The sequence below is a fragment of the Lampetra fluviatilis genome, chromosome 70, assembly GCF_964198595.1.
Source record: "Lampetra fluviatilis chromosome 70, kcLamFluv1.1, whole genome shotgun sequence".
Lineage (NCBI taxonomy): Eukaryota > Metazoa > Chordata > Hyperoartia > Petromyzontiformes > Petromyzontidae > Lampetra > Lampetra fluviatilis.
In genome coordinates, this window is record NC_136344.1 from 1,447,900 (window position 1) to 1,473,276 (window position 25,377).

Here is a 25,377-nt window from a genome sequence, read left to right on the forward strand (position 1 = left end):
ACCCACCCACCCACCCACTCACTCACTCACCCACCCCCCCACTCACCCACTCACTCACCCACCCACCCACTCACCCACCCACCCACTCACCCACCCACCCACTCACCCACCCACCCACCCACTCACTCACTCACCCACCCCCCCACTCACTCACCCACCCCCCCACTCACCCACCCACCCACCCACCCACTCACCCACTCACCCACCCACCCCCCCACCCCCCCACCCCCCCCACCCACCAGCTCTACGGGCACGGCGAGGGTGGCGCTGGCGCTGCAGATGGTGCGTGCGAGGGCGCCGCACGCGTTGTCCACGACGCGGCGGTTCTCCTCGTGGGACAGCAGCGAGGACAGGAGCCCCAGCAGCTTCGGCAAGTGTCTGGGGCAGCCTGCGTCAAGGGCGGTGGTGGTAGTCGTGTGTGTGTGTCTGTGTGTGTGTCTGTAGTACCGTCGAATACAGGTCGACACCCGGGGTTGAGGCACACTGAGGTTTATTACACCAACGTTGTGACATACACACTTGAGGGGGTATTGGCCCCCTCACCCGTCTATCTGAGGACACACCTCCTAGCTAACCCTAGCCTGCCTCAGAGTCCTCCTCTCGTGGACTAGGGGAGGCTATCTTGGCCCGACACTGGTCAGTCGGGCCCGGTACTCAGAGTCCAGACCAACACTGGCTCTGGCTCTGGCACCACGCCACTGGCTCGAGCCTGCGCGGTCCTGACAAGGACGGCGTGCCAGGGGGAGACCAGGGCTCTATCTAGGACGTCTTCCGTCTTCTCTTCTTAGCTAACCCAACTCTCCCGAGCCCCCCGATACATTCCCCTTTTATACATCCCCCTCCCTGAGGGGTGGGGCCCCGGGGGATCGTAACGTCCGAAGCGCGGACGTCGTAGAGGGCACCTGCCCGTGCACTGACGTAGCCCCGCCCACTGTGCTAGTTTCCCGTAGGATCCCATACATATCAGCTCTACACATATTTCCTCCGTAAGACCCCTACATGTCTGTGTGTCTGTGTGTGTGTCTGTGTGTGTGTCTGTGTGTGTGTCTGTGTGTGTGTCTGTGTGTGTGTGTGTATTGATCAGCGGAGGTCTCACTCCGAATCAGTCGAGCGGCAATATCTTTTCATCGGTTGCGTAACGCTGTGTGGAAGCTACCTGGTCTGTCGCTCCGCACGAAGCTTCAGGTCTTCTCGGCCACGGTCATTCCCTCCCTCCTCTACGCTTGCGAAACGTGGATCCCCCTAGTGGAGCATCTTCGCCGGTTGGAAACATTTAGGCTGGCCTGCCTACGATCCATCCTGGGTTTAACCAGGCTGGATTGTGTGAGGAGCTCACAAATCCTTGAAATATCTGGGCAAAGTCCCATCGGTGAGCTCCTCCGGCAGGCAAGGCTGCGTTGGCTGGGCCATGTAGCCCGCATGCCCAGCCACCGCATGCCTAAACAGCTTTTGTTCGGCCGGGTCAAGGGGGCTAAACGGGTGCGACACGGGCTGGAGAAGAGATGGAGTGATGTGGTACAGAAGGACGTGGAGCTGAGTGGACTTGCCGATGACTGGTACCAGCGGTGTCAAGATCGGCCTCTGTGGAGGAGGCTCGTGAAGGACGCTACTGGGCAGTTGGAGGCAGTCACCCTCCAGCAACAACGGAGGGCGGAGGAGCGACGCTCACAACAACGAACGGAGCGCCGGGTGGCTAAAGCACAGCAAGTTGGTACAGTAGGGGGCAAAGGTGGTGGATCAGCCAGTCATCTCGGTCATCTCGGTCAGTCGACCTGTGGCACCTGCTGGGTCTGCCCCGTGACCTCCTGCCAGCGGGCGTTCGACACTTCACGTGGCCTCAAGGTGCACTTGGCCTGGCACAAGCGTCGTGGTGACGTCACCGCCACTTAGTGGCGAATGGCGGTTGTTGTTGTTGTCTGTGTGTGTGTGTGTCTGTGTGTCTGTGTGTGTGTCTGTGTGTGTCTGTGTGTGTGTGTCTGTGTGTGCAGGATACGCTGCGAGTGCGTCGCTAGCGCCGTGCACCAGCACCCCCAGGCCGTACACGGCGTTGCTGCGCACCTCGGCGTCGGCGTCGCGCGCCGACTCGGCCAGCGCCGGCAGCAGCCGCCCGGCAAAGCGGCGGCAGCAGCCGCAGCCCAGCGCCGCCACCGTCTCGGCCAGCACTCCCACGGCCAGAGAGCGCTCGGACGCAGTGCTGCCCCGTCGCTACGCAGGGGACGGTGGGGGGAGACGGTGGGGGGGGGAGATGGTGGGGGGGGGATAGTGAGGGGAGGTGGTGGGGGGGGGGAGATGGTGGGGGGGGGATAGTGAGGGGAGGTGGTGGGGGGGTGGTGGGGGGGGGGAGATGGTGGGGGGAAACGGTGGGGAGGTGGGGGGAGGTGGTGGGAGGTGGTGGGGGGAGATGGTGGTGGGGAGGTGGTGGGGAGGTGGTGGGAGGTGGTGCGGTGGGGGGAGGTGGTGGGGGGAGGTGGTGGGTGGGGGGAGATGGTGGGTGGGGGGAGATGGTGGGTGGGGGGAGATAGTGGGGGGGTGGGGGGATGGTGGGAGGTGGTGGGAGGTGGTGCGGTGGGGGGAGGATGGTGGGGGGGAGATGGTGAGGGGGGGAGGTGGTGGGGGGGAGGTGGTGGGAGATGATGGGGAGATGGTGGGGAGGTGGTGGGGAGATGGTGGGGGGAGGTGGCGGGGAGATGGTGGGGAGATGGTGGGGGGTGATGGTGGTGGGGAGGTGGTGGGAGGTGGTGCGGTGGTGGGAGGTGGTGCGGTGGGGGAAGGTGGTGGGGGGAGGTGGTAGGGGGAGATGGTGGGTGGGGGGAGACGGTGGGGGGGGGTGGTGGGGGGAGATGGTGGGGGGGAGATGGTGGGGGGGGGGGGGGAGATGGTGGGGGGAGGTGGGGGGAGATGGTGGGGGGGTGGGGGGATGGTGGGAGGTGGTGGGGAGGTGGTGGGAGGTGGTGCGGTGGGGGGAGATGGTGGGGGGAGGTGGGGGGAGATAGTGGGGGGGTGGGGGGATGTTGGGAGGTGGTGGGGAGGTGGTGGGAGGTGGTGCGGTGGGGGGAGGATGGTGGGGGGGAGATGGTGAGGGGGGGAGGTGGTGGGGGGGAGGTGGTGGGAGATGATGGGGAGATGGTGGGGAGGTGGTGGGGAGATGGTGGGGGGTGATGGTGGTGGGGAGGTGGTGGGAGGTGGTGCGGTGGTGGGAGGTGGTGCGGTGGGGGAAGGTGGTGGGGGGAGGTGGTAGGGGGAGATGGTGGGTGGGGGGAGACGGTGGGGGGTGGTGGTGGGGGGGGGTTGTGGGGGGGGGAGATGGTGGGGGGGGTAGTGGGGGGAGATGGTGGGGGGGAGATGGTGGGGGGAGATGGTGGGGGGGGGAGATGGTGGGGGGAGGTGGGGGGAGATGGTGGGGAGGTAGTGGGGGGGGGAGGTGGTGGTGGGGGGAGGTGGTGGGGGGGAGATGGTGGGGGGAGATGGTGGGGGGGAGATGGTGGGGGGAGGTGGGGGGAGATGGTGGGGAGGTAGTGGGGGGGGGAGGTGGTGGTGGGGGGAGGTGGGGGGGGAGATGGTGAGGGGGGGAGATGGTGAGGGGGGGAGATGGGGGGTGGAGGTGGTGGGGGGGGTGGAGGGTTGCCTCACCATCTTGGTGAGCAGCATGGGCAGGAAGCCGGCAAAGTACGGCGCAAACTCCTCACCGCCACCCAAGGCCTTGGCCACCAGCGGCACTCCCTCACCGGCAAACTCCAGCAGCATGGCGTCGTACTCAGCCTGATGCACACACACACACACAAAGACACACACGCAGATACACACAGATACACACACAGACACACACACACACAGACACACACGCACGTAGATACACACAGATACACACACAGACACACGTACACATACACTCACACACGTACACACACAGTCACGTACACACACACACGTACACACACACACGTACACACACACACACACTCACACACACTCACGTACACACACACGTACACAAACACGTACACACACACACGTACACACACACACTCACGTACACACACGTACACACACACGCACACACTCACACACGTACGCACACACGCACACACACACACGTACACACACAGTCACACTCACACACGTACGTACACACACACGTACACACACACAGTCACACTCACACACGTACACACACACACACGTACACACACGTACGTACACACACACTCACACGTACACACACACACACACGTACACACGTACATATACGTACACACACACACGTACACACACACACACGCACACACATACTCACACACACACACACTCACACACAGACACACACACGTATACACACACGTACACACACACATACACACACACACACGTACACACACACATACACACGTACACATAGACACTCACACACACACACGTACACACGTACACACACACACACACACGTACACACACACGTACACTCACACACACACACGTACACACGTACACACACACATACACACACTCACACACACACACGTACACACACACGTACACGCACACACGTACACACACACACACGTACACACACACACGTACACACACACACGTACACACACACACGTACACACACACACACGTACACTCACACACGTACACTCACACACGTACACTCACACACGTACACACACACGTACACGCACACACGTACACGCACACACGTACATGCACACACACACACGTACACGCACACGTACACGCACACGCACACGTACACACACACGTACGCTCACACGTACGCACACACGTACACGCACACACGTACACTCACACACACACGTACACACACACGTACACACACACACGTACACACACACGTACACACACACGCACACACACGCACACACACGCACACACACGCACACACACGCACACACACTCACACACACACGTACACACACACACACGTACACACGTACACGCACACACGTACACGCACACACGTACACGCACACACGTACACGCACACACGTACACACACGTACACACACACACGTACACGCACACACGTACACACACACACACGTACACACACACACATACACACACTCACACACACACACACACACAGGTACACACGTACACACACACACGTACACACACACACGTACACGCACACACGTAGACGCACACACGTAGACACACACACGTACACACACACACACACGTACACACACACACACGTACACACACACACACGTACACACACACACACGTACACACGTACACACACACACACACGTCTGTCCCCTCACCTGCTGCTCCTCGTCGTCCCCACCGCCGTCGTCGTCGCCCTCGTCACCGGCGCCGTGCCCCTGGCAGGTCACCTGGGCGCACACACAACAGGCAAAGGTCCCGCCCGCACCCGGGTAGCCCACGCCGCCGTCGGGGGCAAGTGCTGTGACGGCGAGCGGCGCCTACGAAGGCAGCACACGACGCGGTGGGGCCAGCGCCACGCCCGGCCGCCTTCGTCTCCCGTGATGATGATGATGATGATGAGAGACGCAGACTTCACACAGACCTCCTGTAGACCAGGCGAGGTAGTCAACATCTCATAGTCACCGTGATGATGATGATGATGAGAGAGAGACGCAGACTCCACATATACAGCAGCAGGGCTCGAACCCACGACCTCCTGCAGACCAGGCGAGGTAGTCAACATCTCACAAGGCTCGAACCCACGACCTCCTGTAGACCAGGCGAGGTGGTCAACATCTCCCAGCCCCCGTCACCTTGCGCTGCAGGACGTCACGCAGGAGGCTCGTGACGTCGTCCAGGGCCCCCGGCACGGAGGCCATCGCCTCGGCGCCGCAGGCGGCAAGCAGCTCGTTCTGGGCCTCCAGCGCCGCCATGGCCACGTGGCGGTCGCGCTCGCTGCGGGCGCGCAAGCAGAGGCACGGCACCGTCACGCACAGCATGCGGCGCAGCGCTGGGGAGGCACACGGAGAGAGAGACACGGAGTCACGGAGAGAGACACGCAGAGAGAGAGTCACAGAGAGAGACAGAGAGAGAGACAGAGAGAGAGACAGAGAGAGAGAGACACGGAGAGAGACACGGAGAGAGACACAGTGAGAGACACAGTGAGAGACACGGAGAGAGTTACACGGAGAGAGTTACACACAGAGTGACACGGAGAGAGACACGGAGACAGAGACACGGAGAGAGGCACGGCACCGTCACGCACAGCACGCGGCGCAGCGCTGGGGAGGCACACGGAGAGAGAGACACGGAGTCACGGAGAGAGACACGCAGAGAGAGAGACACAGAGAGAGACAGAGAGAGAGACAGAGAGAGAGACAGAGAGAGAGAGACACGGAGAGAGACACGGAGAGAGACACAGTGAGAGACACAGTGAGAGACACGGAGAGAGAGACAGAGAGAGAGAGACACGGAGAGAGAGAGTCACAGAGAGAGAGACAGAGAGAGAGACAGAGAGAGAGAGACACGGAGAGAGACACGGAGAGAGACACAGTGAGAGACACAGTGAGAGACACGGAGAGAGAGACACACAGAGAGAGTCAGTGACACGGAGAGAGACACAGAGAGAGTTACACACAGAGTGACACACAGAGAGTCACGGAGACAGAGACACGGAGAGAGACACAGAGAGACACACAGACACACAGAGAGTCACGGAGACAGAGAGAGACACGGAGAGAGACACAGAGAGACACACAGACACACAGAGAGTCACGGAGACAGAGACACGGAGAGAGACACAGAGAGACACACAGACACACAGAGAGTCACGGAGACAGAGAGAGACACGGAGAGAGACACTGAGAGACACACAGACACACAGAGAGTCACGGAGACAGAGACACGGAGAGAGACACTGAGAGACACACAGACACACAGAGAGTCACGGAGACAGAGACACGGAGAGAGACACAGAGAGACACACAGACACACAGAGAGTCACGGAGACAGAGAGAGACACGGAGAGAGACACAGAGAGACACACAGACACACAGAGAGTCACGGAGACAGAGACACGGAGAGAGACACAGAGAGACACACAGACACACAGAGAGTCACGGAGACAGAGAGAGACACGGAGAGAGACACTGAGAGACACACAGACACACAGAGAGTCACGGAGACAGAGACACGGAGAGAGACACTGAGAGACACACAGACACACAGAGAGTCACGGAGACAGAGACACGGAGAGAGACACAGAGAGACACACAGACACACAGAGAGTCACGGAGACAGAGAGAGACACGGAGAGAGACACAGAGAGACACACAGACACACAGAGAGTCACGGAGACAGAGACACGGAGAGAGACACAGAGAGACACACAGACACACAGAGAGTCACGGAGACAGAGAGAGACACGGAGAGAGACACTGAGAGACACACAGACACACAGAGAGTCACGGAGACAGAGACACGGAGAGAGACACTGAGAGACACACAGACACACAGAGAGTCACGGAGACAGAGACACGGAGAGAGACACAGAGAGACACACAGACACACAGAGAGTCACGGAGACAGAGAGAGACACGGAGAGAGACACTGAGAGACACACAGACACACAGAGAGTCACGGAGACAGAGACACGGAGAGAGACACTGAGAGACACACAGACACACAGAGAGTCACGGAGACAGAGACACGGAGAGAGACACTGAGAGACACACAGACACACAGAGAGTCACGGAGACAGAGACACGGAGAGAGACACTGAGAGACACACAGACACACAGAGAGTCACGGAGACAGAGACACGGAGAGAGACACAGAGAGACACACAGACACACAGAGAGTCACGGAGACAGAGAGAGACACGGAGAGAGACACTGAGAGACACACAGACACACAGAGAGTCACGGAGACAGAGACACGGAGAGAGACACAGAGAGACACACAGACACACAGAGAGTCACGGAGACAGAGACACGGAGAGAGACACAGAGAGACACACAGACACACAGAGAGTCACGGAGACAGAGAGAGACACGGAGAGAGACACTGAGAGACACACAGACACACAGAGAGTCACGGAGACAGAGACACGGAGAGAGACACAGAGAGACACACAGACACACAGAGAGTCACGGAGACAGAGACACGGAGAGAGACACAGAGAGACACACAGACACACAGAGAGTCACGGAGACAGAGAGAGACACGGAGAGAGACACTGAGAGACACACAGACACACAGAGAGTCACGGAGACAGAGACACGGAGAGAGACACAGAGAGACACACAGACACACAGAGAGTCACGGAGACAGAGACACGGAGAGAGACACTGAGAGACACACAGACACACAGAGAGTCACGGAGACAGAGAGAGACACGGAGAGAGACACTGAGAGACACACAGACACACAGAGAGTCACGGAGACAGAGACACGGAGAGAGACACAGAGAGACACACAGACACACAGAGAGTCACGGAGACAGAGAGAGACACTGAGAGACACACAGACACACAGAGAGTCACGGAGACAGAGAGAGACACGGAGAGAGACACTGAGAGACACACAGACACACAGAGAGTCACGGAGACAGAGAGAGACACGGAGAGAGACACTGAGAGACACACAGACACACAGAGAGTCACGGAGACAGAGAGAGACACGGAGAGAGACACTGAGAGACACACAGACACACAGAGAGTCACGGAGACAGAGAGAGACACGGAGAGAGACACTGAGAGACACACAGACACACAGAGAGTCACGGAGACAGAGAGAGACACGGAGAGAGACACTGAGAGACACACAGACACACAGAGAGTCACGGAGACAGAGAGAGACACGGAGAGAGACACAGAGAGACACACAGACACACAGAGAGTCACGGAGACAGAGAGAGACACGGAGAGAGACACTGAGAGACACACAGACACACAGAGAGTCACGGAGACAGAGAGAGACACGGAGAGAGACACTGAGAGACACACAGACACACAGAGAGGCACGGAGACAGAGAGAGACACGGAGAGAGACACTGAGAGACACACAGACACACAGAGAGGCACGGAGACAGAGAGAGACACGGAGAGAGACACTGAGAGACACACAGACACACAGAGAGTCACGGAGACAGAGAGAGACACGGAGAGAGACACTGAGAGACACACAGACACACAGAGAGTCACGGAGACAGAGAGAGACACGGAGAGAGACACTGAGAGACACACAGACACACAGAGAGGCACGGAGACAGAGAGAGACACGGAGAGAGACACTGAGAGACACACAGACACACAGAGAGGCACGGAGACAGAGAGAGACACGGAGAGAGACACTGAGAGACACACAGACACACAGAGAGGCACGGAGACAGAGAGAGACACGGAGAGAGACACTGAGAGACACACAGACACACAGAGAGGCACGGAGAGGCGAGCAAGCGGCGAGTGGCGAGCGAGAGAGCGAGCGTTGAGCGAGTGTTTAGTGAGCGTTTAGCGAGTGTTTAACGAGTGGTGAGCGAGTGAGCGAGTGGTGAGCGAGTGTTTAGCGAGTGTTTAGCGAGTGGTGAGCGAGTGTTTAGCGAGTGTTTAGCGAGTGTTTAGCGAGTGGTGAGCGAGTGTTTAGCGAGTGTTTAGCGAGTGTTTAGCGAGTGTTTAGCGAGTGGTTAGCGAGTGTTTAGCGAGTGGTGAGCGAGTGTTTAGCGAGTGTTTAGCGAGTGTTTAGCGAGTGTTTAGCGAGTGGTGAGCGAGCGACCCTCACCGTCCAGGCTGGGGGCGCTGGGCTGCTGTTTGCACGCAGCGTGCAGGGCGACGCAGAGCTGAGCAAGGCCCCTGAGAGCCGCCTTGCGAACATCCTCCGCTGGGTACTGCCACACAGACACGGGGCACGGGAGGGTGGGTGGGTGAGTGGGTGGGTGGGTGAGAGGGTGGGTGGGTTAGTGGGAGGGTGAGTGGGAGGGTGGGTGGGTGAGAGGGTGGGTGGGTGAGTGGGTGGGTGAGTGGGTGAGTGAGTGGGTGGGTGAGTGGGAGGGTGGGTGGGTGAGTGGGTGGGTGGGTGGGTGTGTGGTGTGGGAGAGAGGGTGGGTGGGTGAGTGGGTGGGTGAGTGGGTGGGTGGGTGTGTGGTGTGGGAGGGTGGGTGGAAGGGTGAGTGGGTGAGAGGGTGGGAGGGTGAGTGGGTGAGTGGGAGGGTGGGTGAGAGGGTGGGTGAGTGGGTGAGTGAGTGGGTGGGTGAGAGGGTGAGTGGGTGGGTGGGTGGGAGGGTGGTGGGTGAGTGGGAGGGTGGGTGAGTGGGTGGGTGAGTGGGTGGGTGAGAGGGTGAGAGGGTGGGTCAGTGGGAGGGTAGGTGGGTGAGTGGTGTGGGAGGGTGGGTGAGTGGGTGGGTGAGTGGGTGGGAGGGTGGGTGGGTGAGAGGGTGGGTGGGTGAGTGGGAGGGTGGGTGGGTGAGTGGGTGGAAGGGTGGGTGAGAGGGACGGTGGGTGGGTGAGTGGGTTGGTGAGTGGTGTGGGAGGGTGGGTGAGAGGGTGAGTGGGTGGGTGAGAGGGTGGGTGAGAGGGTCGGTGAGAGGGTGGGTGGGAGGGTGAGAGGGTGAGTGGGTGGGTGAGTGAATGAGTGTGTGGGTGGGTGAGTGGGAGGGTGAGAGGGTGGGTGAGTGGGAGGGTGGGTGGGAGGGTGAGAGGGTGTGTGAGTGGGAGGGTGGGTGGGTGAGTGGGAGGGTGGGAGGGTGGGTGGGCAAGTGGGTGAGAAGGTAGGTGGGTGAGTGGGTGGGAGGGAAGGTGAAAGGGTGGGTGGGTGAGTGGGAGGGTGGGTGAGTGGGTGGGTGAGAGAGTGGGTGAGTGGGTGGGCAAGTGGGTGAGAGGGTGGGTGAGAGGGTGGGTGAGAGGGTGGGTGAGTGAGTGGGTGGATGGGTGAGTGGGTGGATGAGTGGGTGAGTGAATGAGTGGATGAGTGGGTGGATGAGTGGGTGAGTGGATGCGTCAGTGAGTGAGTGATTCTCACCTCCACCATCTTGAAGACATCTGTGAAGGTCGCCTCCAGGAAGGGCAGGAAGGCAGCCCTGGTGGGCACACACGGGATAGAACCCACGACCTCCTACATACCAGGCGAGGTAGTCAACATCTCCTAGCCACCGTGATGATGATGATGGTGAGAGAGACACAGACTCCAAATATACAGCAGCAGGCATCGTCAGGGTCACGGGATAGAACCCACGACCTCTTACAGGGCACTGTCTTCCGCATGCATGCATACGCACACGCTACACACACGCTACACACGCTGCACACACCCCACACACACCCACACCCCACACACACCCACCACACACGCCCCACACACACACTACACACACACACACTACACAAGGCCCCACAAGGCCCCACGTGGTCCCTGCGCCCTACCCGGTGTTGACGGCGATCTCCCCCAGAGCGTTGCAGGCATCCTCCTTCTCCTCCACGTACGCGTTGCCCACACTGTACCTGGGGGCGGGGGGGAGGGAGACACGGTGGTGGTGGTGGTGAAGGTGGTGGTGAAGGTGATGAAGGTGGTGACGGTGGTGATGGTGAAGGTGGCGACAGTGGTGGTGGTGATGACTGTGGTGGTGGTGGAGGTGATGACGGCAACGGTGATGATGATGGTGGTGGTGACGGTGGTGGCGGTGATGGTGACGGTGGTGACGGTGATAACGGTGGAGGTGGTGGCGGTGATGACGGTGGTGGTGACGGTGATAACGGTGGTGGTGGTGATGATGGTGATGACGGTCGTGATGGTGGTGGTGACGGTGGTGGTGATGACAGTGGTGGTGGTGATGACAGTGGTGGTGGTGATGACGGTGGTGGTGGTGATGACGGTGGTGGTGGTGGTGATGGTGGTGGTGACGGTGATGGTGGTGGTGACGGTGATGACGGTGGTGGTGGTGGTGGTGACGGTGATGACGGTGGTGGTGGTGGTGATGGTGGTGGTGACGGTGATAACGGTGGTGGTGACGGTGATAACGGTGGTGGTGATGATGATGGTGATGATGGTGATGATGGTGATGATGGTGATGACGGTGGTGATGGTGATGATGACGGTGGTGATGATGATGATGACGGTGGTGATGATGATGATGACGGTGGTGATGGTGGTGATGGTGATGACGGTGGTGATGGTGATGACGATGGCGACGGTGATGACGGTGGTGATGGTGATGATGGTGATGACGGTGATGATGACGGTGATGACGGTGATGACGGTGGTGATGACGACAGCGTCCGAGTGACAGGGCCCCAACGCTGACCCTGCAACGTCGTCGTCGTCGTCGTCAAAGCTCCTGCACTCCTCGCTCGTGATGTCCTCCTCCTCATCTCCCTCCTCCTCCTCCCCCTCCTCCTCCTCTAGGCCGTCGTCATCCAGCAGAAGGAAGCTGCGGGCCCCACCCTCCTCATCGCCGCCCTCTTCGTTGTAGTGGGTCTGGGGGGAGGGGGGGCGGGGGGGGAGACACGGGCACCCACGTGGCCTCTCACTGCCAGAGCGGGTGGGTGGGTGGGTGAGTGGGTGAGTGGGTGGGTGGGTGAGTGAGTGGGTGGGTGGGTGGGTGGGTGGGTGGGTGAGTGGGTGGGTGGGTGGGCGGGTGAGTGGGTGGGTGGGTGGGTGAGTGGGTGAGTGGGTGAGTGAGTGGGTGGGTGGGTGAGTGGGTGGGTGAGTGAGTGGGTGGGTGGGTGAGTGAGTGGGTGGGTGGTTGGGTGAGTGGGTGAGTGAGTGGGTGGGTGGTTGGGTGAGTGGGTGGGTGGGTGGGTGAGTGAGTGGGTGGGTGGGTGAGTGGGTGGGTGGGTGAGTGGGTGGGTGAGTGAGTGGGTGGGTGGGTGAGTGAGTGGGTGGGTGGTTGGGTGAGTGGGTGAGTGGGTGGGCGGGTGAGTGGGCGGGTGCGTGAGTGGGTGGGTGGGTGAGTGGGTGAGTGGGTGGGCGGGTGGGTGGATGGGTGAGTGAGTGGGTGGGTGGGTGAGTGAGTGGGTGAGTGGGTGTGTGAGTGGGTGGGTGAGTGGGTGGGTGGGTGGGTGAGTGGGTGTGTGAGTGGGTGTGTGAGTGGGTGGGTGGGTGGGTGAGTGGGTGAGTGAGTGGGTGGGTGAGTGGGTGGGTGAGTGGGTGAGTGAGTGGGTGAGTGGGTGAGTGGGTGAGTGAGTGGGTGAGTGGGTGAGTGAATGGGTGAGTGAGTGGGTGAGTGAGTGGGCGGGTGGGTGGGTGAGTGGGTGGGTGAGTGAGTGGGTGTGTGTGAGTGGGTGGGTGAGTGGGTGAGTGAGTGAGTGGGTGGGTGGGTGAGTGAGTGGGTGGGTGGGTGAGTGAGTGGGTGGGTGGGTGAGTGAGTGGGTGGGCGGGTGAGTGGGCGGGTGAGTGGGCGGGTGAGTGGGCGGGTGCGTGAGCGGGTGGGTGGGTGGGTGAGTGGGTGAGTGGGTGGGCGGGTGAGTGGGTGGGTGGGTGGATGGGTGAGTGAGTGGGTGGGTGGGTGGGTGGGTGAGTGGGTGAGTGAGTGAGTGGGTGAGTGAGTGGGTGAGTGGGTGGGTGAGTGAGTGGGTGTGTGTGTGAGTGGGTGGGTGGGTGAGTGAGTGGGTGAGTGGGTGGGCGGGTGAATGGGTGAGTGGGCGGGTGAGTGGGTGAGTGAGTGGGTGGGTGAGTGAGTGGTTGGGTGAGTGGGTGAGTGGATGTGTGGGTGGGTGGGTGGATGGATGGGTTAGTGTGTGGGTGCGTGAGTGGGTGGGTGGGTGGGTGAGTGGGTGGGTGGGTGGGTGAGTGTGTGAGCGAGTGGGTGGGTGGGTGAGTGGGTGTGTGAGTGGGTGGGTGAGTGTGTGGGCAGGTGGGCAGGTGAGCGGGTGGGTGAGCGAGCGAGTAGTTGAGCGAGTGGATGGGCGAGCGTATGAGTGAGTGTGTGAGTGGCTGGGTGGGTCTCTGTGTGAGTGAGCGGGTGGGTGCATGAGTGGGTGTGTGAGTGGGCGAGCGTATGAGTGAGTGTGTGAGTGGCTGGGTGGGTGGGTCTCTGTGTGAGTGAGCGGGTGGGTGCATGAGTGGGTGTGTGAGTGGGCGAGCGTATGAGTGAGTGTGTGAGTGGCTGGGTGGGTGGGTCTCTGTGTGAGTGAGCGGGTGGGTGCATGAGTGGGTGTGTGAGTGGGCGAGCGTATGAGTGAGTGTGTGAGTGGCTAGGTGGGTGGGTATGTGAGTGGGTGTGTGAGTGTCTGAGTGGGTGTGTGAGTGGGTGCGTGAATGTGTGAGTGGGCGTGTGGGTGAGTGAGTTGGTGAGTGGATGGGTGGGTGAGTGGGTGATCGAGTGAGTGGGTGGGTGTATGAGTGGGTGGGTGTGTGGGTGATCGAGTGAGTAGGTGGGTGTGTGAGTGGATGGGTGAGTGGGTGGGTGAGTGTGTGGGCGGGTGGTTGAGCGGGTGAGTGGGCGAGTGGGTGGGTGGGCGAGCGGGTGAGCGAGTGGATGGACGAGCGTATGAGTGAGTGTGCGAGTGGCTGGGTGGGTGGGTCTCTGTGTGAGTGAGTGGGTGGGTGAGTGAGTAACCGGTGTGACCCAATGACCCCCCCGTGACCTCCCCCCTCTCACCACGACCCCGTCGGTTGAGCGTAGAGACAGCAACATCCTGGTGGTCATCCTCTCGAGGTGCGGTGCCATCGAGGCCCCCATCACCACCGACAGCGACGCAAACAGCCCGTACCTACGCAGGGGCACAAACACACAGCTCACTCACACACCACACACATACACACACACACACAGCTCACTCACACACAGCTTACTCACTCACACACCACACACATACAGCTCACTCACTCACACACACACACACAGCTCACTCACACACCACACACATACACACATACACACAGCTCACTCACACACCACACACATACACACATACACACACACACACAGCTCACTCACTCACACACCACACACATACAGCTCACTCACTCACACACACACACACAGCTCACTCACACACACAGCTCACTCACACACACAGCTCACTCACTCACACACACACACACAGCTCACTCACACACAGCTCACTCACTCACACACACACCACACACACACACACAGCTCACTCACACACACACACACCACACACACACAGCTCACTCACTCACACACCAGACACACACACACAGCTCACTCACACACACACACACCACACACACACAGCTCACTCACACACACACACACCACACACACACACACAGCTCACTCACACACACACACACACAGCTCACTCACACACACCACACACACCCCTTACTCACACACCACCCACCTCACACACCACACACCACACACAGCTCACTCACACACACCCCACACACACCCCACACACACTCATACACCACACACACACACACTCACACACACCACACACAGCTCACTCACACACACCACACACAGCTCACTCACACCACACACACAGCTCACTCACACCACACACACAGCTCACTCACACACACACACACAGCTCACTCACACACACACTCACTCACACACACACACACGCACACACCTCACTCACACCTCACAAACACACCACACTCACACACCACACACACCTCACTCACTCACACACACTCACTCACTCACTCACACACACACCACACGTACACACCACACGAACACACACCACACGTACACACACCACACACACACACACACCACACGTACACACATCACACACACACACCCACACACACACCACCCACCCACCCCACACCACACGCACCCAACACACCACACACCCATACCCACCCACACACCCTACACACCACACACACCCACACACACACCCACTCACACCCCCACCCACACACACACCCACCACACACTACACACCCACCCACCCACCCACCCACACCCACACACACCACACACACCCACACCCACTCACACACACACCCTACACACCACACACACCCACTCACACCCACACCCACACACCCACACACACACACCCACACACACACACACACCCACACACATCAGAGATCGCAAACGGGTTTTGATTCCTTACCCGTACCCGGCCGCACCAGGGTCGCAAACAGATAACCGTACCCGGCCGGGTACGGGTAGCCGGGTATCGGGTATCGGGTACCCGGTTGCGACCTCTGACACACACACACCCACACACACACACCTACACACCCCCACCCACACCACACACACACCCACACCCCCACACACACCACACACCCACACACACCCCCACACACCCACACACACCCCCACACACCCACACACACCCCCACACACACCCACACCCCCACACACACCCACACCCCCACACACACCCACACCCCCACACACACCTACACACCCACCCACCCACCCACCCACACACACACACACACACCACACACACCCACACCACCCACACCACCCACACACCACCGACACACCCACATTCACCCACACACCACACACACACCCTACACACCACACACACGCACACACCCCCCCCACACACCCACACCCACACCCACTCACCCACCCACACCCCCACACACACACCCACACACACCCCCACCCACTCACCCACACACACCCACACACACACACCCACCCACTCACCCACCCCCACACACACCCACACCACACCCACACACACAGACACACCCCCACACACACCTCACACACACACCCACACACACACACACCTCACACACACACACACACCACACACCCACTCACACCCACACACACTACACACCACACACACCCACACTACACACCACACACACCCACACACACACACCCACACACAGCAGAGATCGCAAACGGGTTTTGATTCCTTACCCGTACCCGGCCGCACCAGGGTCGCAAACAGGTACCCGTACCCGGCCGGGTACGGGTAGCCGGGTATTGGGTATCGGGTACCCGGTTGCGACCTCTGACACACACACACCCACAGACACACACCTACACACCCCCACCCACACACACACACACCACACACACACACCTACACACCCACCCACACACACCTACACACCCACCCACACCCACACACACACACACCCACCCACACCCACACACACACCACACACACACCCACACACACCTACACACCCACCCTTACACACACCCACACACCCACCCACACCCACACACACCACACATACCCCACACACACACACACACCCACCCACACCCACACACACCACACATACCCCACACACACACACCCACACACACCCACACACACACACCACACACACACGTACGTACGTGCATCTGCGAAGATCCGGGTCGTCCACCTGGTCTATGAGACCGAGGCCGAGCATGGCGCATTCCTCCACCAGCGGAGAGAACGCGTCGTTACCCACGGTACGCGCAAGTACTCCCAGCGTGTCTACGTGGGGGGGGGGGTGAGAGACACACACAGCGTGTCTACGTGGGGGTGAGAGACACACACAGGTGTCTACGTGGGGGTGAGAGACACACACAGGTGTCTACGTGGGGGTGAGAGACACACACAGGTGTCTACGTGGGGGGGGGGGTGAGAGACACACACAGGTGTCTACGTGGGGGTGAGAGACACACACAGCGTGTCTACGTGGGGGTGAGAGACACACACAGGTGTCTACGTGGGGGGGGGTGAGAGACACACACAGCGTGTCTACGTGGGGGTGAGAGACACACACAGGTGTCTACGTGGGGGGGGGTGAGAGACACACACAGGTGTCTACGTGGGGGGGGGGGGGTGAGAGACACACACAGCGTGTCTACGTGGGGGTGAGAGACACACACAGGTGTCTACGTGGGGGTGAGGGACACACACAGGTGTCTACGTGGGGGGTGAGGGACACACACAGGTGTCTACGTGGGGGGTGAGACACACACAGGTGTCTACGTGGGGGTGAGAGACACACACAGGTGTCTACGTGGGGGTGAGAGACACACACAGGTGTCTACGTGGGGGGTGAGGGACACACACAGGTGTCTACGTGGGGGGTGAGAGACACACACAGGTGTCTACGTGGGGGGTGAGGGACACACAGGTGTCTACGTGGGGGTGAGAGACACACACAGGTGTCTACGTGGGGGGTGAGGGACACACACAGGTGTCTACGTGGGGGGTGAGGGACACACACAGGTGTCTACGTGGGGGGTGAGGGACACACACAGGTGTCTACGTGGGGGGTGAGGGACACACACAGGTGTCGACGTGGGGGGTGAGACACACACAGGTGTCTACGTGGGGGTGAGGGACACACACAGGTGTCTACGTGGGGGGTGAGAGACACACACAGGTGTCTACGTGGGGGGTGAGGGACACACACAGGTGTCTACGTGGGGGTGAGGGACACACACAGGTGTCTACGTGGGGGGTGAGACACACACAGGTGTCTACGTGGGGGGTGAGGGACACACACAGGTGTCTACGTGGGGGGTGAGGGACACACACAGGTGTCGACGTGGGGGGTGAGACACACACAGGTGTCTACGTGGGGGTGAGGGACACACACAGGTGTCTACGTGGGGGGTGAGGGACACACACAGGTGTCTACGTGGGGGGTGAGGGACACACACAGGTGTCTACGTGGGGGGTGAGGGACACACACAGGTGTCTACGTGGGGGTGAGGGACACACACAGGTGTCTACGTGGGGGGTGAGAGACACACACAGGTGTCTACGTGGGGGGTGAGGGACACACACAGGTGTCTACGTGGGGGGTGAGGGACACACACAGGTGTCTACGTGGGGGTGAGGGACACACACAGGTGTCTACGTGGGGGGTGAGAGACACACACAGGTGTCTACGTGGGGGGTGAGAGACACACACAGGTGTCTACGTGGGGGGTGAGGGACACACACAGGTGTCTACGTGGGGGGTGAGGGACACACACAGATGTCTACGTGGGGGGTGAGAGACACACACAGGTGTCTACGTGGGGGGTGAGGGACACACACAGGTGTCTACGTGGGGGTGAGGGACACACACAGGTGTCTACGTGGGGGGTGAGACACACACAGGTGTCTACGTGGGGGTGAGGGACACACACAGGTGTCTACGTGGGGGGTGAGGGACACACACAGGTGTCTACGTGGGGGTGAGAGACACACACAGGTGTCTACGTGGGGGGTGAGACACACACAGGTGTCTACGTGGGGGGTGAGAGACACACACAGCGTGTCTACGTGGGGGTGAGAGACACACACAGGTGTCTACGTGGGGGGTGAGACACACACAGGTGTCTACGTGGGGGTGAGAGACACACACAGGTGTCTACGTGGGGGTGAGAGACACACAGGTGTCTACGTGGGGGGTGAGAGACACACAAAGGTGTCTACGTGGGGGGTGAGAGACACACACAGGTGTCTATGTGGGGGTGAGGGACACACACAGGTGTCTACGTGGGGGGTGAGAGACACACACAGGTGTCTATGTGGGGGGTGAGGGACACACACAGGTGTCTACGTGGGGGGTGAGGGACACACACAGGTGTCTATGTGGGGGGTGAGGGACACACACAGGTGTCTACGTGGGGGTGAGGGACACACACAGGTGTCTACGTGGGGGGTGAGAGACACACACAGGTGTCTACGTGGGGGTGAGGGACACACACAGGTGTCTACGTGGGGGGGGGTGAGAGACACACACAGGTGTCTAAGTGGGGGGTGAGGGACACACACAGCGTGTCTACGTGGGGGGGGGTGAGAGACACACACAGGTGTCTACGTGGGGGTGAGAGACACACACAGGTGTCTACGTGGAAGGTGAGAGACACACACAGGTGTCTACGTGGGGGGTGAGAGACACACACACAGGTGTCTACGTGGGGGGTGAGGGACACACACAGGTGTCTACGTGGGGGTGAGGGACACACACAGGTGTCTACGTGGGGGTGAGGGACACACACAGGTGTCTACGTGGGGGGTGAGAGACACACACAGGTGTCTACGTGGGGGTGAGGGACACACACAGGTGTCTACGTGGGGGTGAGGGACACACACAGGTGTCTATGTGGGGGGTGAGAGACACACACAGGTGTCTATGTGGGGGGTGAGAGACACACACAGGTGTCTACGTGGGGGGTGAGGGACACACACACAGGTGTCTACGTGGGGGGTGAGGGACACACACAGGTGTCTACGTGGGGGTGAGGGACACACACAGGTGTCTACGTGGGGGTGAGGGACACACACAGGTGTCTACGTGGGGGGTGAGAGACACACACAGGTGTCTACGTGGGGGTGAGGGACACACACAGGTGTCTATGTGGGGGGTGAGGGACACATACAGGTGTCTACGTGGGGGGTGAGGGACACACACAGCGTGTCTACGTGGGGGGTGAGAGACACACACAGGTGTCTACGTGGGGGTGAGGGACACACACAGGTGTCTATGTGGAAGGTGAGAGACACACACAGGTGTCTACGTGGGGGGTGAGGGACACACACAGGTGTCTACGTGGGGGGTGAGGGACACACACAGGTGTCTATGTGGGGGGTGAGAGACACACACAGGTGTCTACGTGGGGGGTGAGAGACACACACAGGTGTCTACGTGGGGGTGAGAGACACACACAGGTGTCTACGTGGGGGGTGAGAGACACACACAGGTGTCTACGTGGGGGTGAGGGACACACACAGGTGTCTACGTGGGGGGGGGGTGAGAGACACACACAGGTGTCTAAGTGGGGGGTGAGGGACACACACAGCGTGTCTACGTGGGGGGGGGGGTGAGAGACACACACAGGTGTCTACGTGGGGGTGAGAGACACACACAGGTGTCTACGTGGGGGGTGAGAGACACACACAGGTGTCTACGTGGGGGGTGAGAGACACACACACAGGTGTCTACGTGGGGGGTGAGGGACACACACAGGTGTCTACGTGGGGGTGAGGGACACACACAGGTGTCTACGTGGGGGTGAGGGACACACACAGGTGTCTACGTGGGGGGTGAGAGACACACACAGGTGTCTACGTGGGGGTGAGGGACACACACAGGTGTCTACGTGGGGGTGAGGGACACACACAGGTGTCTATGTGGGGGGTGAGAGACACACACAGGTGTCTACGTGGGGGGTGAGGGACACACACACAGGTGTCTACGTGGGGGGTGAGGGACACACACAGGTGTCTACGTGGGGGTGAGGGACACACACAGGTGTCTACGTGGGGGTGAGGGACACACACAGGTGTCTACGTGGGGGGTGAGAGACACACACAGGTGTCTACGTGGGGGTGAGGGACACACACAGGTGTCTATGTGGGGGGTGAGGGACACATACAGGTGTCTACGTGGGGGGTGAGGGACACACACAGCGTGTCTACGTGGGGGGTGAGAGACACACACAGGTGTCTACGTGGGGGTGAGGGACACACACAGGTGTCTATGTGGAAGGTGAGAGACACACACAGGTGTCTACGTGGGGGGTGAGGGACACACACAGGTGTCTACGTGGGGGTGAGGGACACACACAGGTGTCTACGTGGGGGGTGAGAGACACACACAGGTGTCTACGTGGGGGGTGAGGGACACACACAGCGTGTCTACGTGGGGGGTGAGAGACACACACAGCGTGTCTACGTGGGGGGGTGAGAGACACACACAGGTGTCTACGTGGGGGTGAGGGACACACACAGGTGTCTAAGTGGGGGGTGAGAGACACACACAGGTGTCTACGTGGGGGGTGAGAGACACACACAGGTGTCTACGTGGGGGGTGAGAGACACACACAGGTGTCTACGTGGGGGGTGAGAGACACACACAGGTGTCTACGTGGGGGTGAGAGACACACACAGGTGTCTACGTGGGGGGTGAGAGACACACACAGGTGTCTACGTGGGGGTGAGAGACACACACAGGTGTCTACGTGGGGGGTGAGAGACACACACAGGTGTCTACGTGGGGGTGAGGGACACACACAGGTGTCTACGTGGGGGGTGAGGGACACACACAGGTGTCTACGTGGGGGGTGAGAGACACACACAGGTGTCTACGTGGGGGGTGAGGGACACACACAGGTGTCTACGTGGGGGGTGAGAGACACACACAGGTGTCTATGTGGGGGGTGAGGGACACACACAGGTGTCTACGTGGGGGAGAGAGACACACACAGGTGTCTACGTGGGGGGTGAGAGACACACACAGGTGTCTACGTGGGGGTGAGAGACACACACAGGTGTCTACGTGGGGGGTGAGAGACACACACAGGTGTCTACGTGGGGGGTGAGGGACACACACAGGTGTCTACGTGGGGGTGAGAGACACACACAGGTGTCTACGTGGGGGTGAGACACAGGTGTCTACGTGGGGGGTGAGGGACACACACAGGTGTCTACGTGGGGGGGGTGAGGGACACACACAGGTGTCTACGTGGGGGTGAGAGACACACACAGGTGTCTATGTGGGGGGTGAGGGACACACACAGGTGTCTACGTGGGGGGTGAGAGACACACACAGGTGTCTACGTGGGGGGTGAGGGACACACACAGGTGTCTACGTGGGGGTGAGAGACACACACAGGTGTCTACGTGGGGGGTGAGGGACACACACAGGTGTCTACGTGGGGGGTGAGGGACACACACAGGTGTCTACGTGGGGGGTGAGGGACACACACAGGTGTCTACGTGGGGGGTGAGGGACACACACAGCGTGTCTACGTGGGGGTGAGAGACACACACAGGTGTCTACGTGGGGGGTGAGGGACACACACAGCGTGTCTACGTGGGGGGTGAGGGACACACACACAGCGTGTCTATGTGGGGGTGAGGGACACACACAGGTGTCTACGTGGGGGGTGAGGGACACACACAGCGTGTCTATGTGGGGGTGAGGGACACACACAGGTGTCTACGTGGGGGGTGAGAGACACACACAGGTGTCTATGTGGGGGGTGAGGGACACACACAGGTGTCTACGTGGGGGGTGAGAGACACACACAGGTGTCTACGTAGGGGGGGTGAGGGACACACACAGGTGTCTACGTGGGGGGTGAGAGACACACACAGGTGTCTACGTGGGGGGTGAGGGACACACACAGGTGTCTACGTGGGGGGGTGAGAGACACACACAGGTGTCTACGTGGGGGGGGGTGAGAGACACACACAGGTGTCTACGTGGGGGGGGGTGAGGGACACACACAGGTGTCTACGTGGGGGGTGAGAGACACACACAGGTGTCTACGTGGGGGTGAGAGACACACACAGGTGTCTACGTGGGGGGTGAGGGACACACACAGGTGTCTACGTGGGGGGGGGGTGAGGGACACACACAGGTGTCTACGTGGGGGGTGAGAGACACACACAGGTGTCTACGTGGGGGGTGAGGGACACACACAGGTGTCTACGTGGGGGGGGGTGAGAGACACACACAGGTGTCTACGTGGGGGGTGAGAGACACAACACAGGTGTCTACGTGGGGGGGGGGTGAGGGACACACACAGGTGTCTACGTGGGGGGGTGAGGGACACACACAGGTGTCTACGTGGGGGTGAGAGACACACACAGGTGTCTACGTGGGGGTGAGAGACACACAGGTGCCTACGTGGGGGTGAGAGACACACACAGGTGTCTACGTGGGGGGTGAGAGACACACACAGGTGTCTACGTGGGGGGGTGAGACACACACAGGTGTCTACGTGGGGGTGAGAGACACAGGTGTAGGGGGGGGGGAGACACACAGGTGTCTACGTGGGGGGTGAGAGACACACACAGGTGTCTACGTGGGGGGGGTGAGAGACACACACAGGTGTCTACGTGGGGGGGGTGAGGGACACACACAGGTGTCTACGTGGGGGTGAGAGACACACACAGGTGTCTACGTGGGGGGGGTGAGGGACACACACAGGTGTCTACGTGGGGGGTGAGAGACACACACAGGTGTCTATGTGGGGGGTGAGGGACACACACAGGTGTCTACGTGGGGGGTGAGGGACACACACAGGTGTCTATGTGGGGGGTGAGGGACACACACAGGTGTCTACGTGGGGGTGAGGGACACACACAGGTGTCTACGTGGGGGTGAGAGACACACACAGGTGTCTACGTGGGGGGGTGAGAGACACACACAGGTGTCTAAGTGGGGGGGTGAGGGACACACACAGCGTGTCTACGTGGGGGTGAGGGACACACACAGGTGTCTACGTGGGGGGGGGGTGAGAGACACACACAGGTGTCTACGTGGGGTGAGAGACACACACAGGTGTCTACGTGGGGGGTGAGACACACACAGGTGTCTACGTGGGGGGTGAGGGACACACACAGGTGTCTACGTGGGGGGGGGTGAGAGACACACACAGGTGTCTACGTGGGGGGTGAGGGACACACACAGCGTGTCTACGTGGGGGTGAGGGACACACACAGGTGTCTACGTGGGGGGGGGTGAGAGACACACACAGGTGTCTACGTGGGGGTGAGAGACACACACAGGTGTCTACGTGGGGGGTGAGACACACACAGGTGTCTACGTGGGGGTGAGAGACACACACAGGTGTCTACGTGGGGGTGAGAGACACACACAGGTGTCTACGTGGGGGGTGAGAGACACACACAGGTGTCTACGTGGGGGGTGAGAGACACACACAGGTGTCTATGTGGGGGTGAGGGACACACACAGGTGTCTACGTGGGGGTGAGGACACACACAGGTGTCTACGTGGGGTGAGGGACACACACAGGTGTCTATGTGGGGGTGAGAGACACACACAGGTGTCTACGTGGGGGGTGAGGGACACACACAGGTGTCTACGTGGGGGTGAGGGACACACACAGGTGTCTACGTGGGGGGAGGGACACACACAGGTGTCTACGTGGGGGGTGAGAGACACACACAGGTGTCTACGTGGGGGTGAGGGACACACACAGGTGTCTATGTGGGGGGTGAGAGGAGACACATACAGGTGTCTACGTGGGGGGTGAGGGACACACACAGCGTGTCTACGTGGGGGGTGAGAGACACACACAGGTGTCTACGTGGGGGTGAGGGACACACACAGGTGTCTATGTGGGGGGTGAGAGACACACACAGGTGTCTACGTGGGGGGTTGAGGGACACACACAGGTGTCTACGTGGGGGTGAGGGACACACACAGGTGTCTATGTGGGGGGTGAGAGACACACACAGGTGTCTACGTGGGGTGAGGGACACACACAGGTGTCTATGTGGGGGGTGAGAGACACACACAGGTGTCTACGTGGGGGGTGAGAGACACACACAGGTGTCTACGTGGGGGGTGAGAGACACACACAGGTGTCTACGTGGGGGTGAGAGACACACACAGGTGTCTACGTGGGGGTGTGAGAGACACACACAGGTGTCTACGTGGGGGTGAGAGACACACACAGGTGTCTACGTGGGGGGTGAGAGACACACACAGGTGTCTACGTGGGGGTGAGAGACACACACAGGTGTCTACGTGGGGGTGAGGGACACA

At 60.1% G+C, this 25,377-nt stretch overlaps 1 protein-coding gene across 4 annotated transcripts in view; it reads right to left on the reverse strand.

The window, feature by feature from the left end:
- Positions 1 to 25,377, reverse strand: part of LOC144952896 (importin-4-like) — a 34,704-nt gene that overhangs the window by 5,822 nt on the left and 3,505 nt on the right. For all 4 annotated transcript variants that reach the window (XM_078883373.1, XM_078883372.1, XM_078883371.1 and 1 more), the window contains exons 3-13: positions 17,219 to 17,342; positions 14,549 to 14,660; positions 12,251 to 12,423; positions 11,373 to 11,450; positions 10,972 to 11,029; positions 9,736 to 9,841; positions 5,772 to 5,968; positions 5,295 to 5,366; positions 3,631 to 3,759; positions 1,994 to 2,205; positions 240 to 378 (exon numbers count right to left, since the gene is read on the reverse strand). In XM_078883373.1, coding sequence (XP_078739499.1) covers positions 240 to 378; positions 1,994 to 2,205; positions 3,631 to 3,759; positions 5,295 to 5,366; positions 5,772 to 5,968; positions 9,736 to 9,841; positions 10,972 to 11,029; positions 11,373 to 11,450; positions 12,251 to 12,423; positions 14,549 to 14,660; positions 17,219 to 17,342 — 1,400 coding nt within the window. The remainder of the gene's footprint in view (positions 1 to 239; positions 379 to 1,993; positions 2,206 to 3,630; positions 3,760 to 5,294; positions 5,367 to 5,771; positions 5,969 to 9,735; positions 9,842 to 10,971; positions 11,030 to 11,372; positions 11,451 to 12,250; positions 12,424 to 14,548; positions 14,661 to 17,218; positions 17,343 to 25,377) is intronic.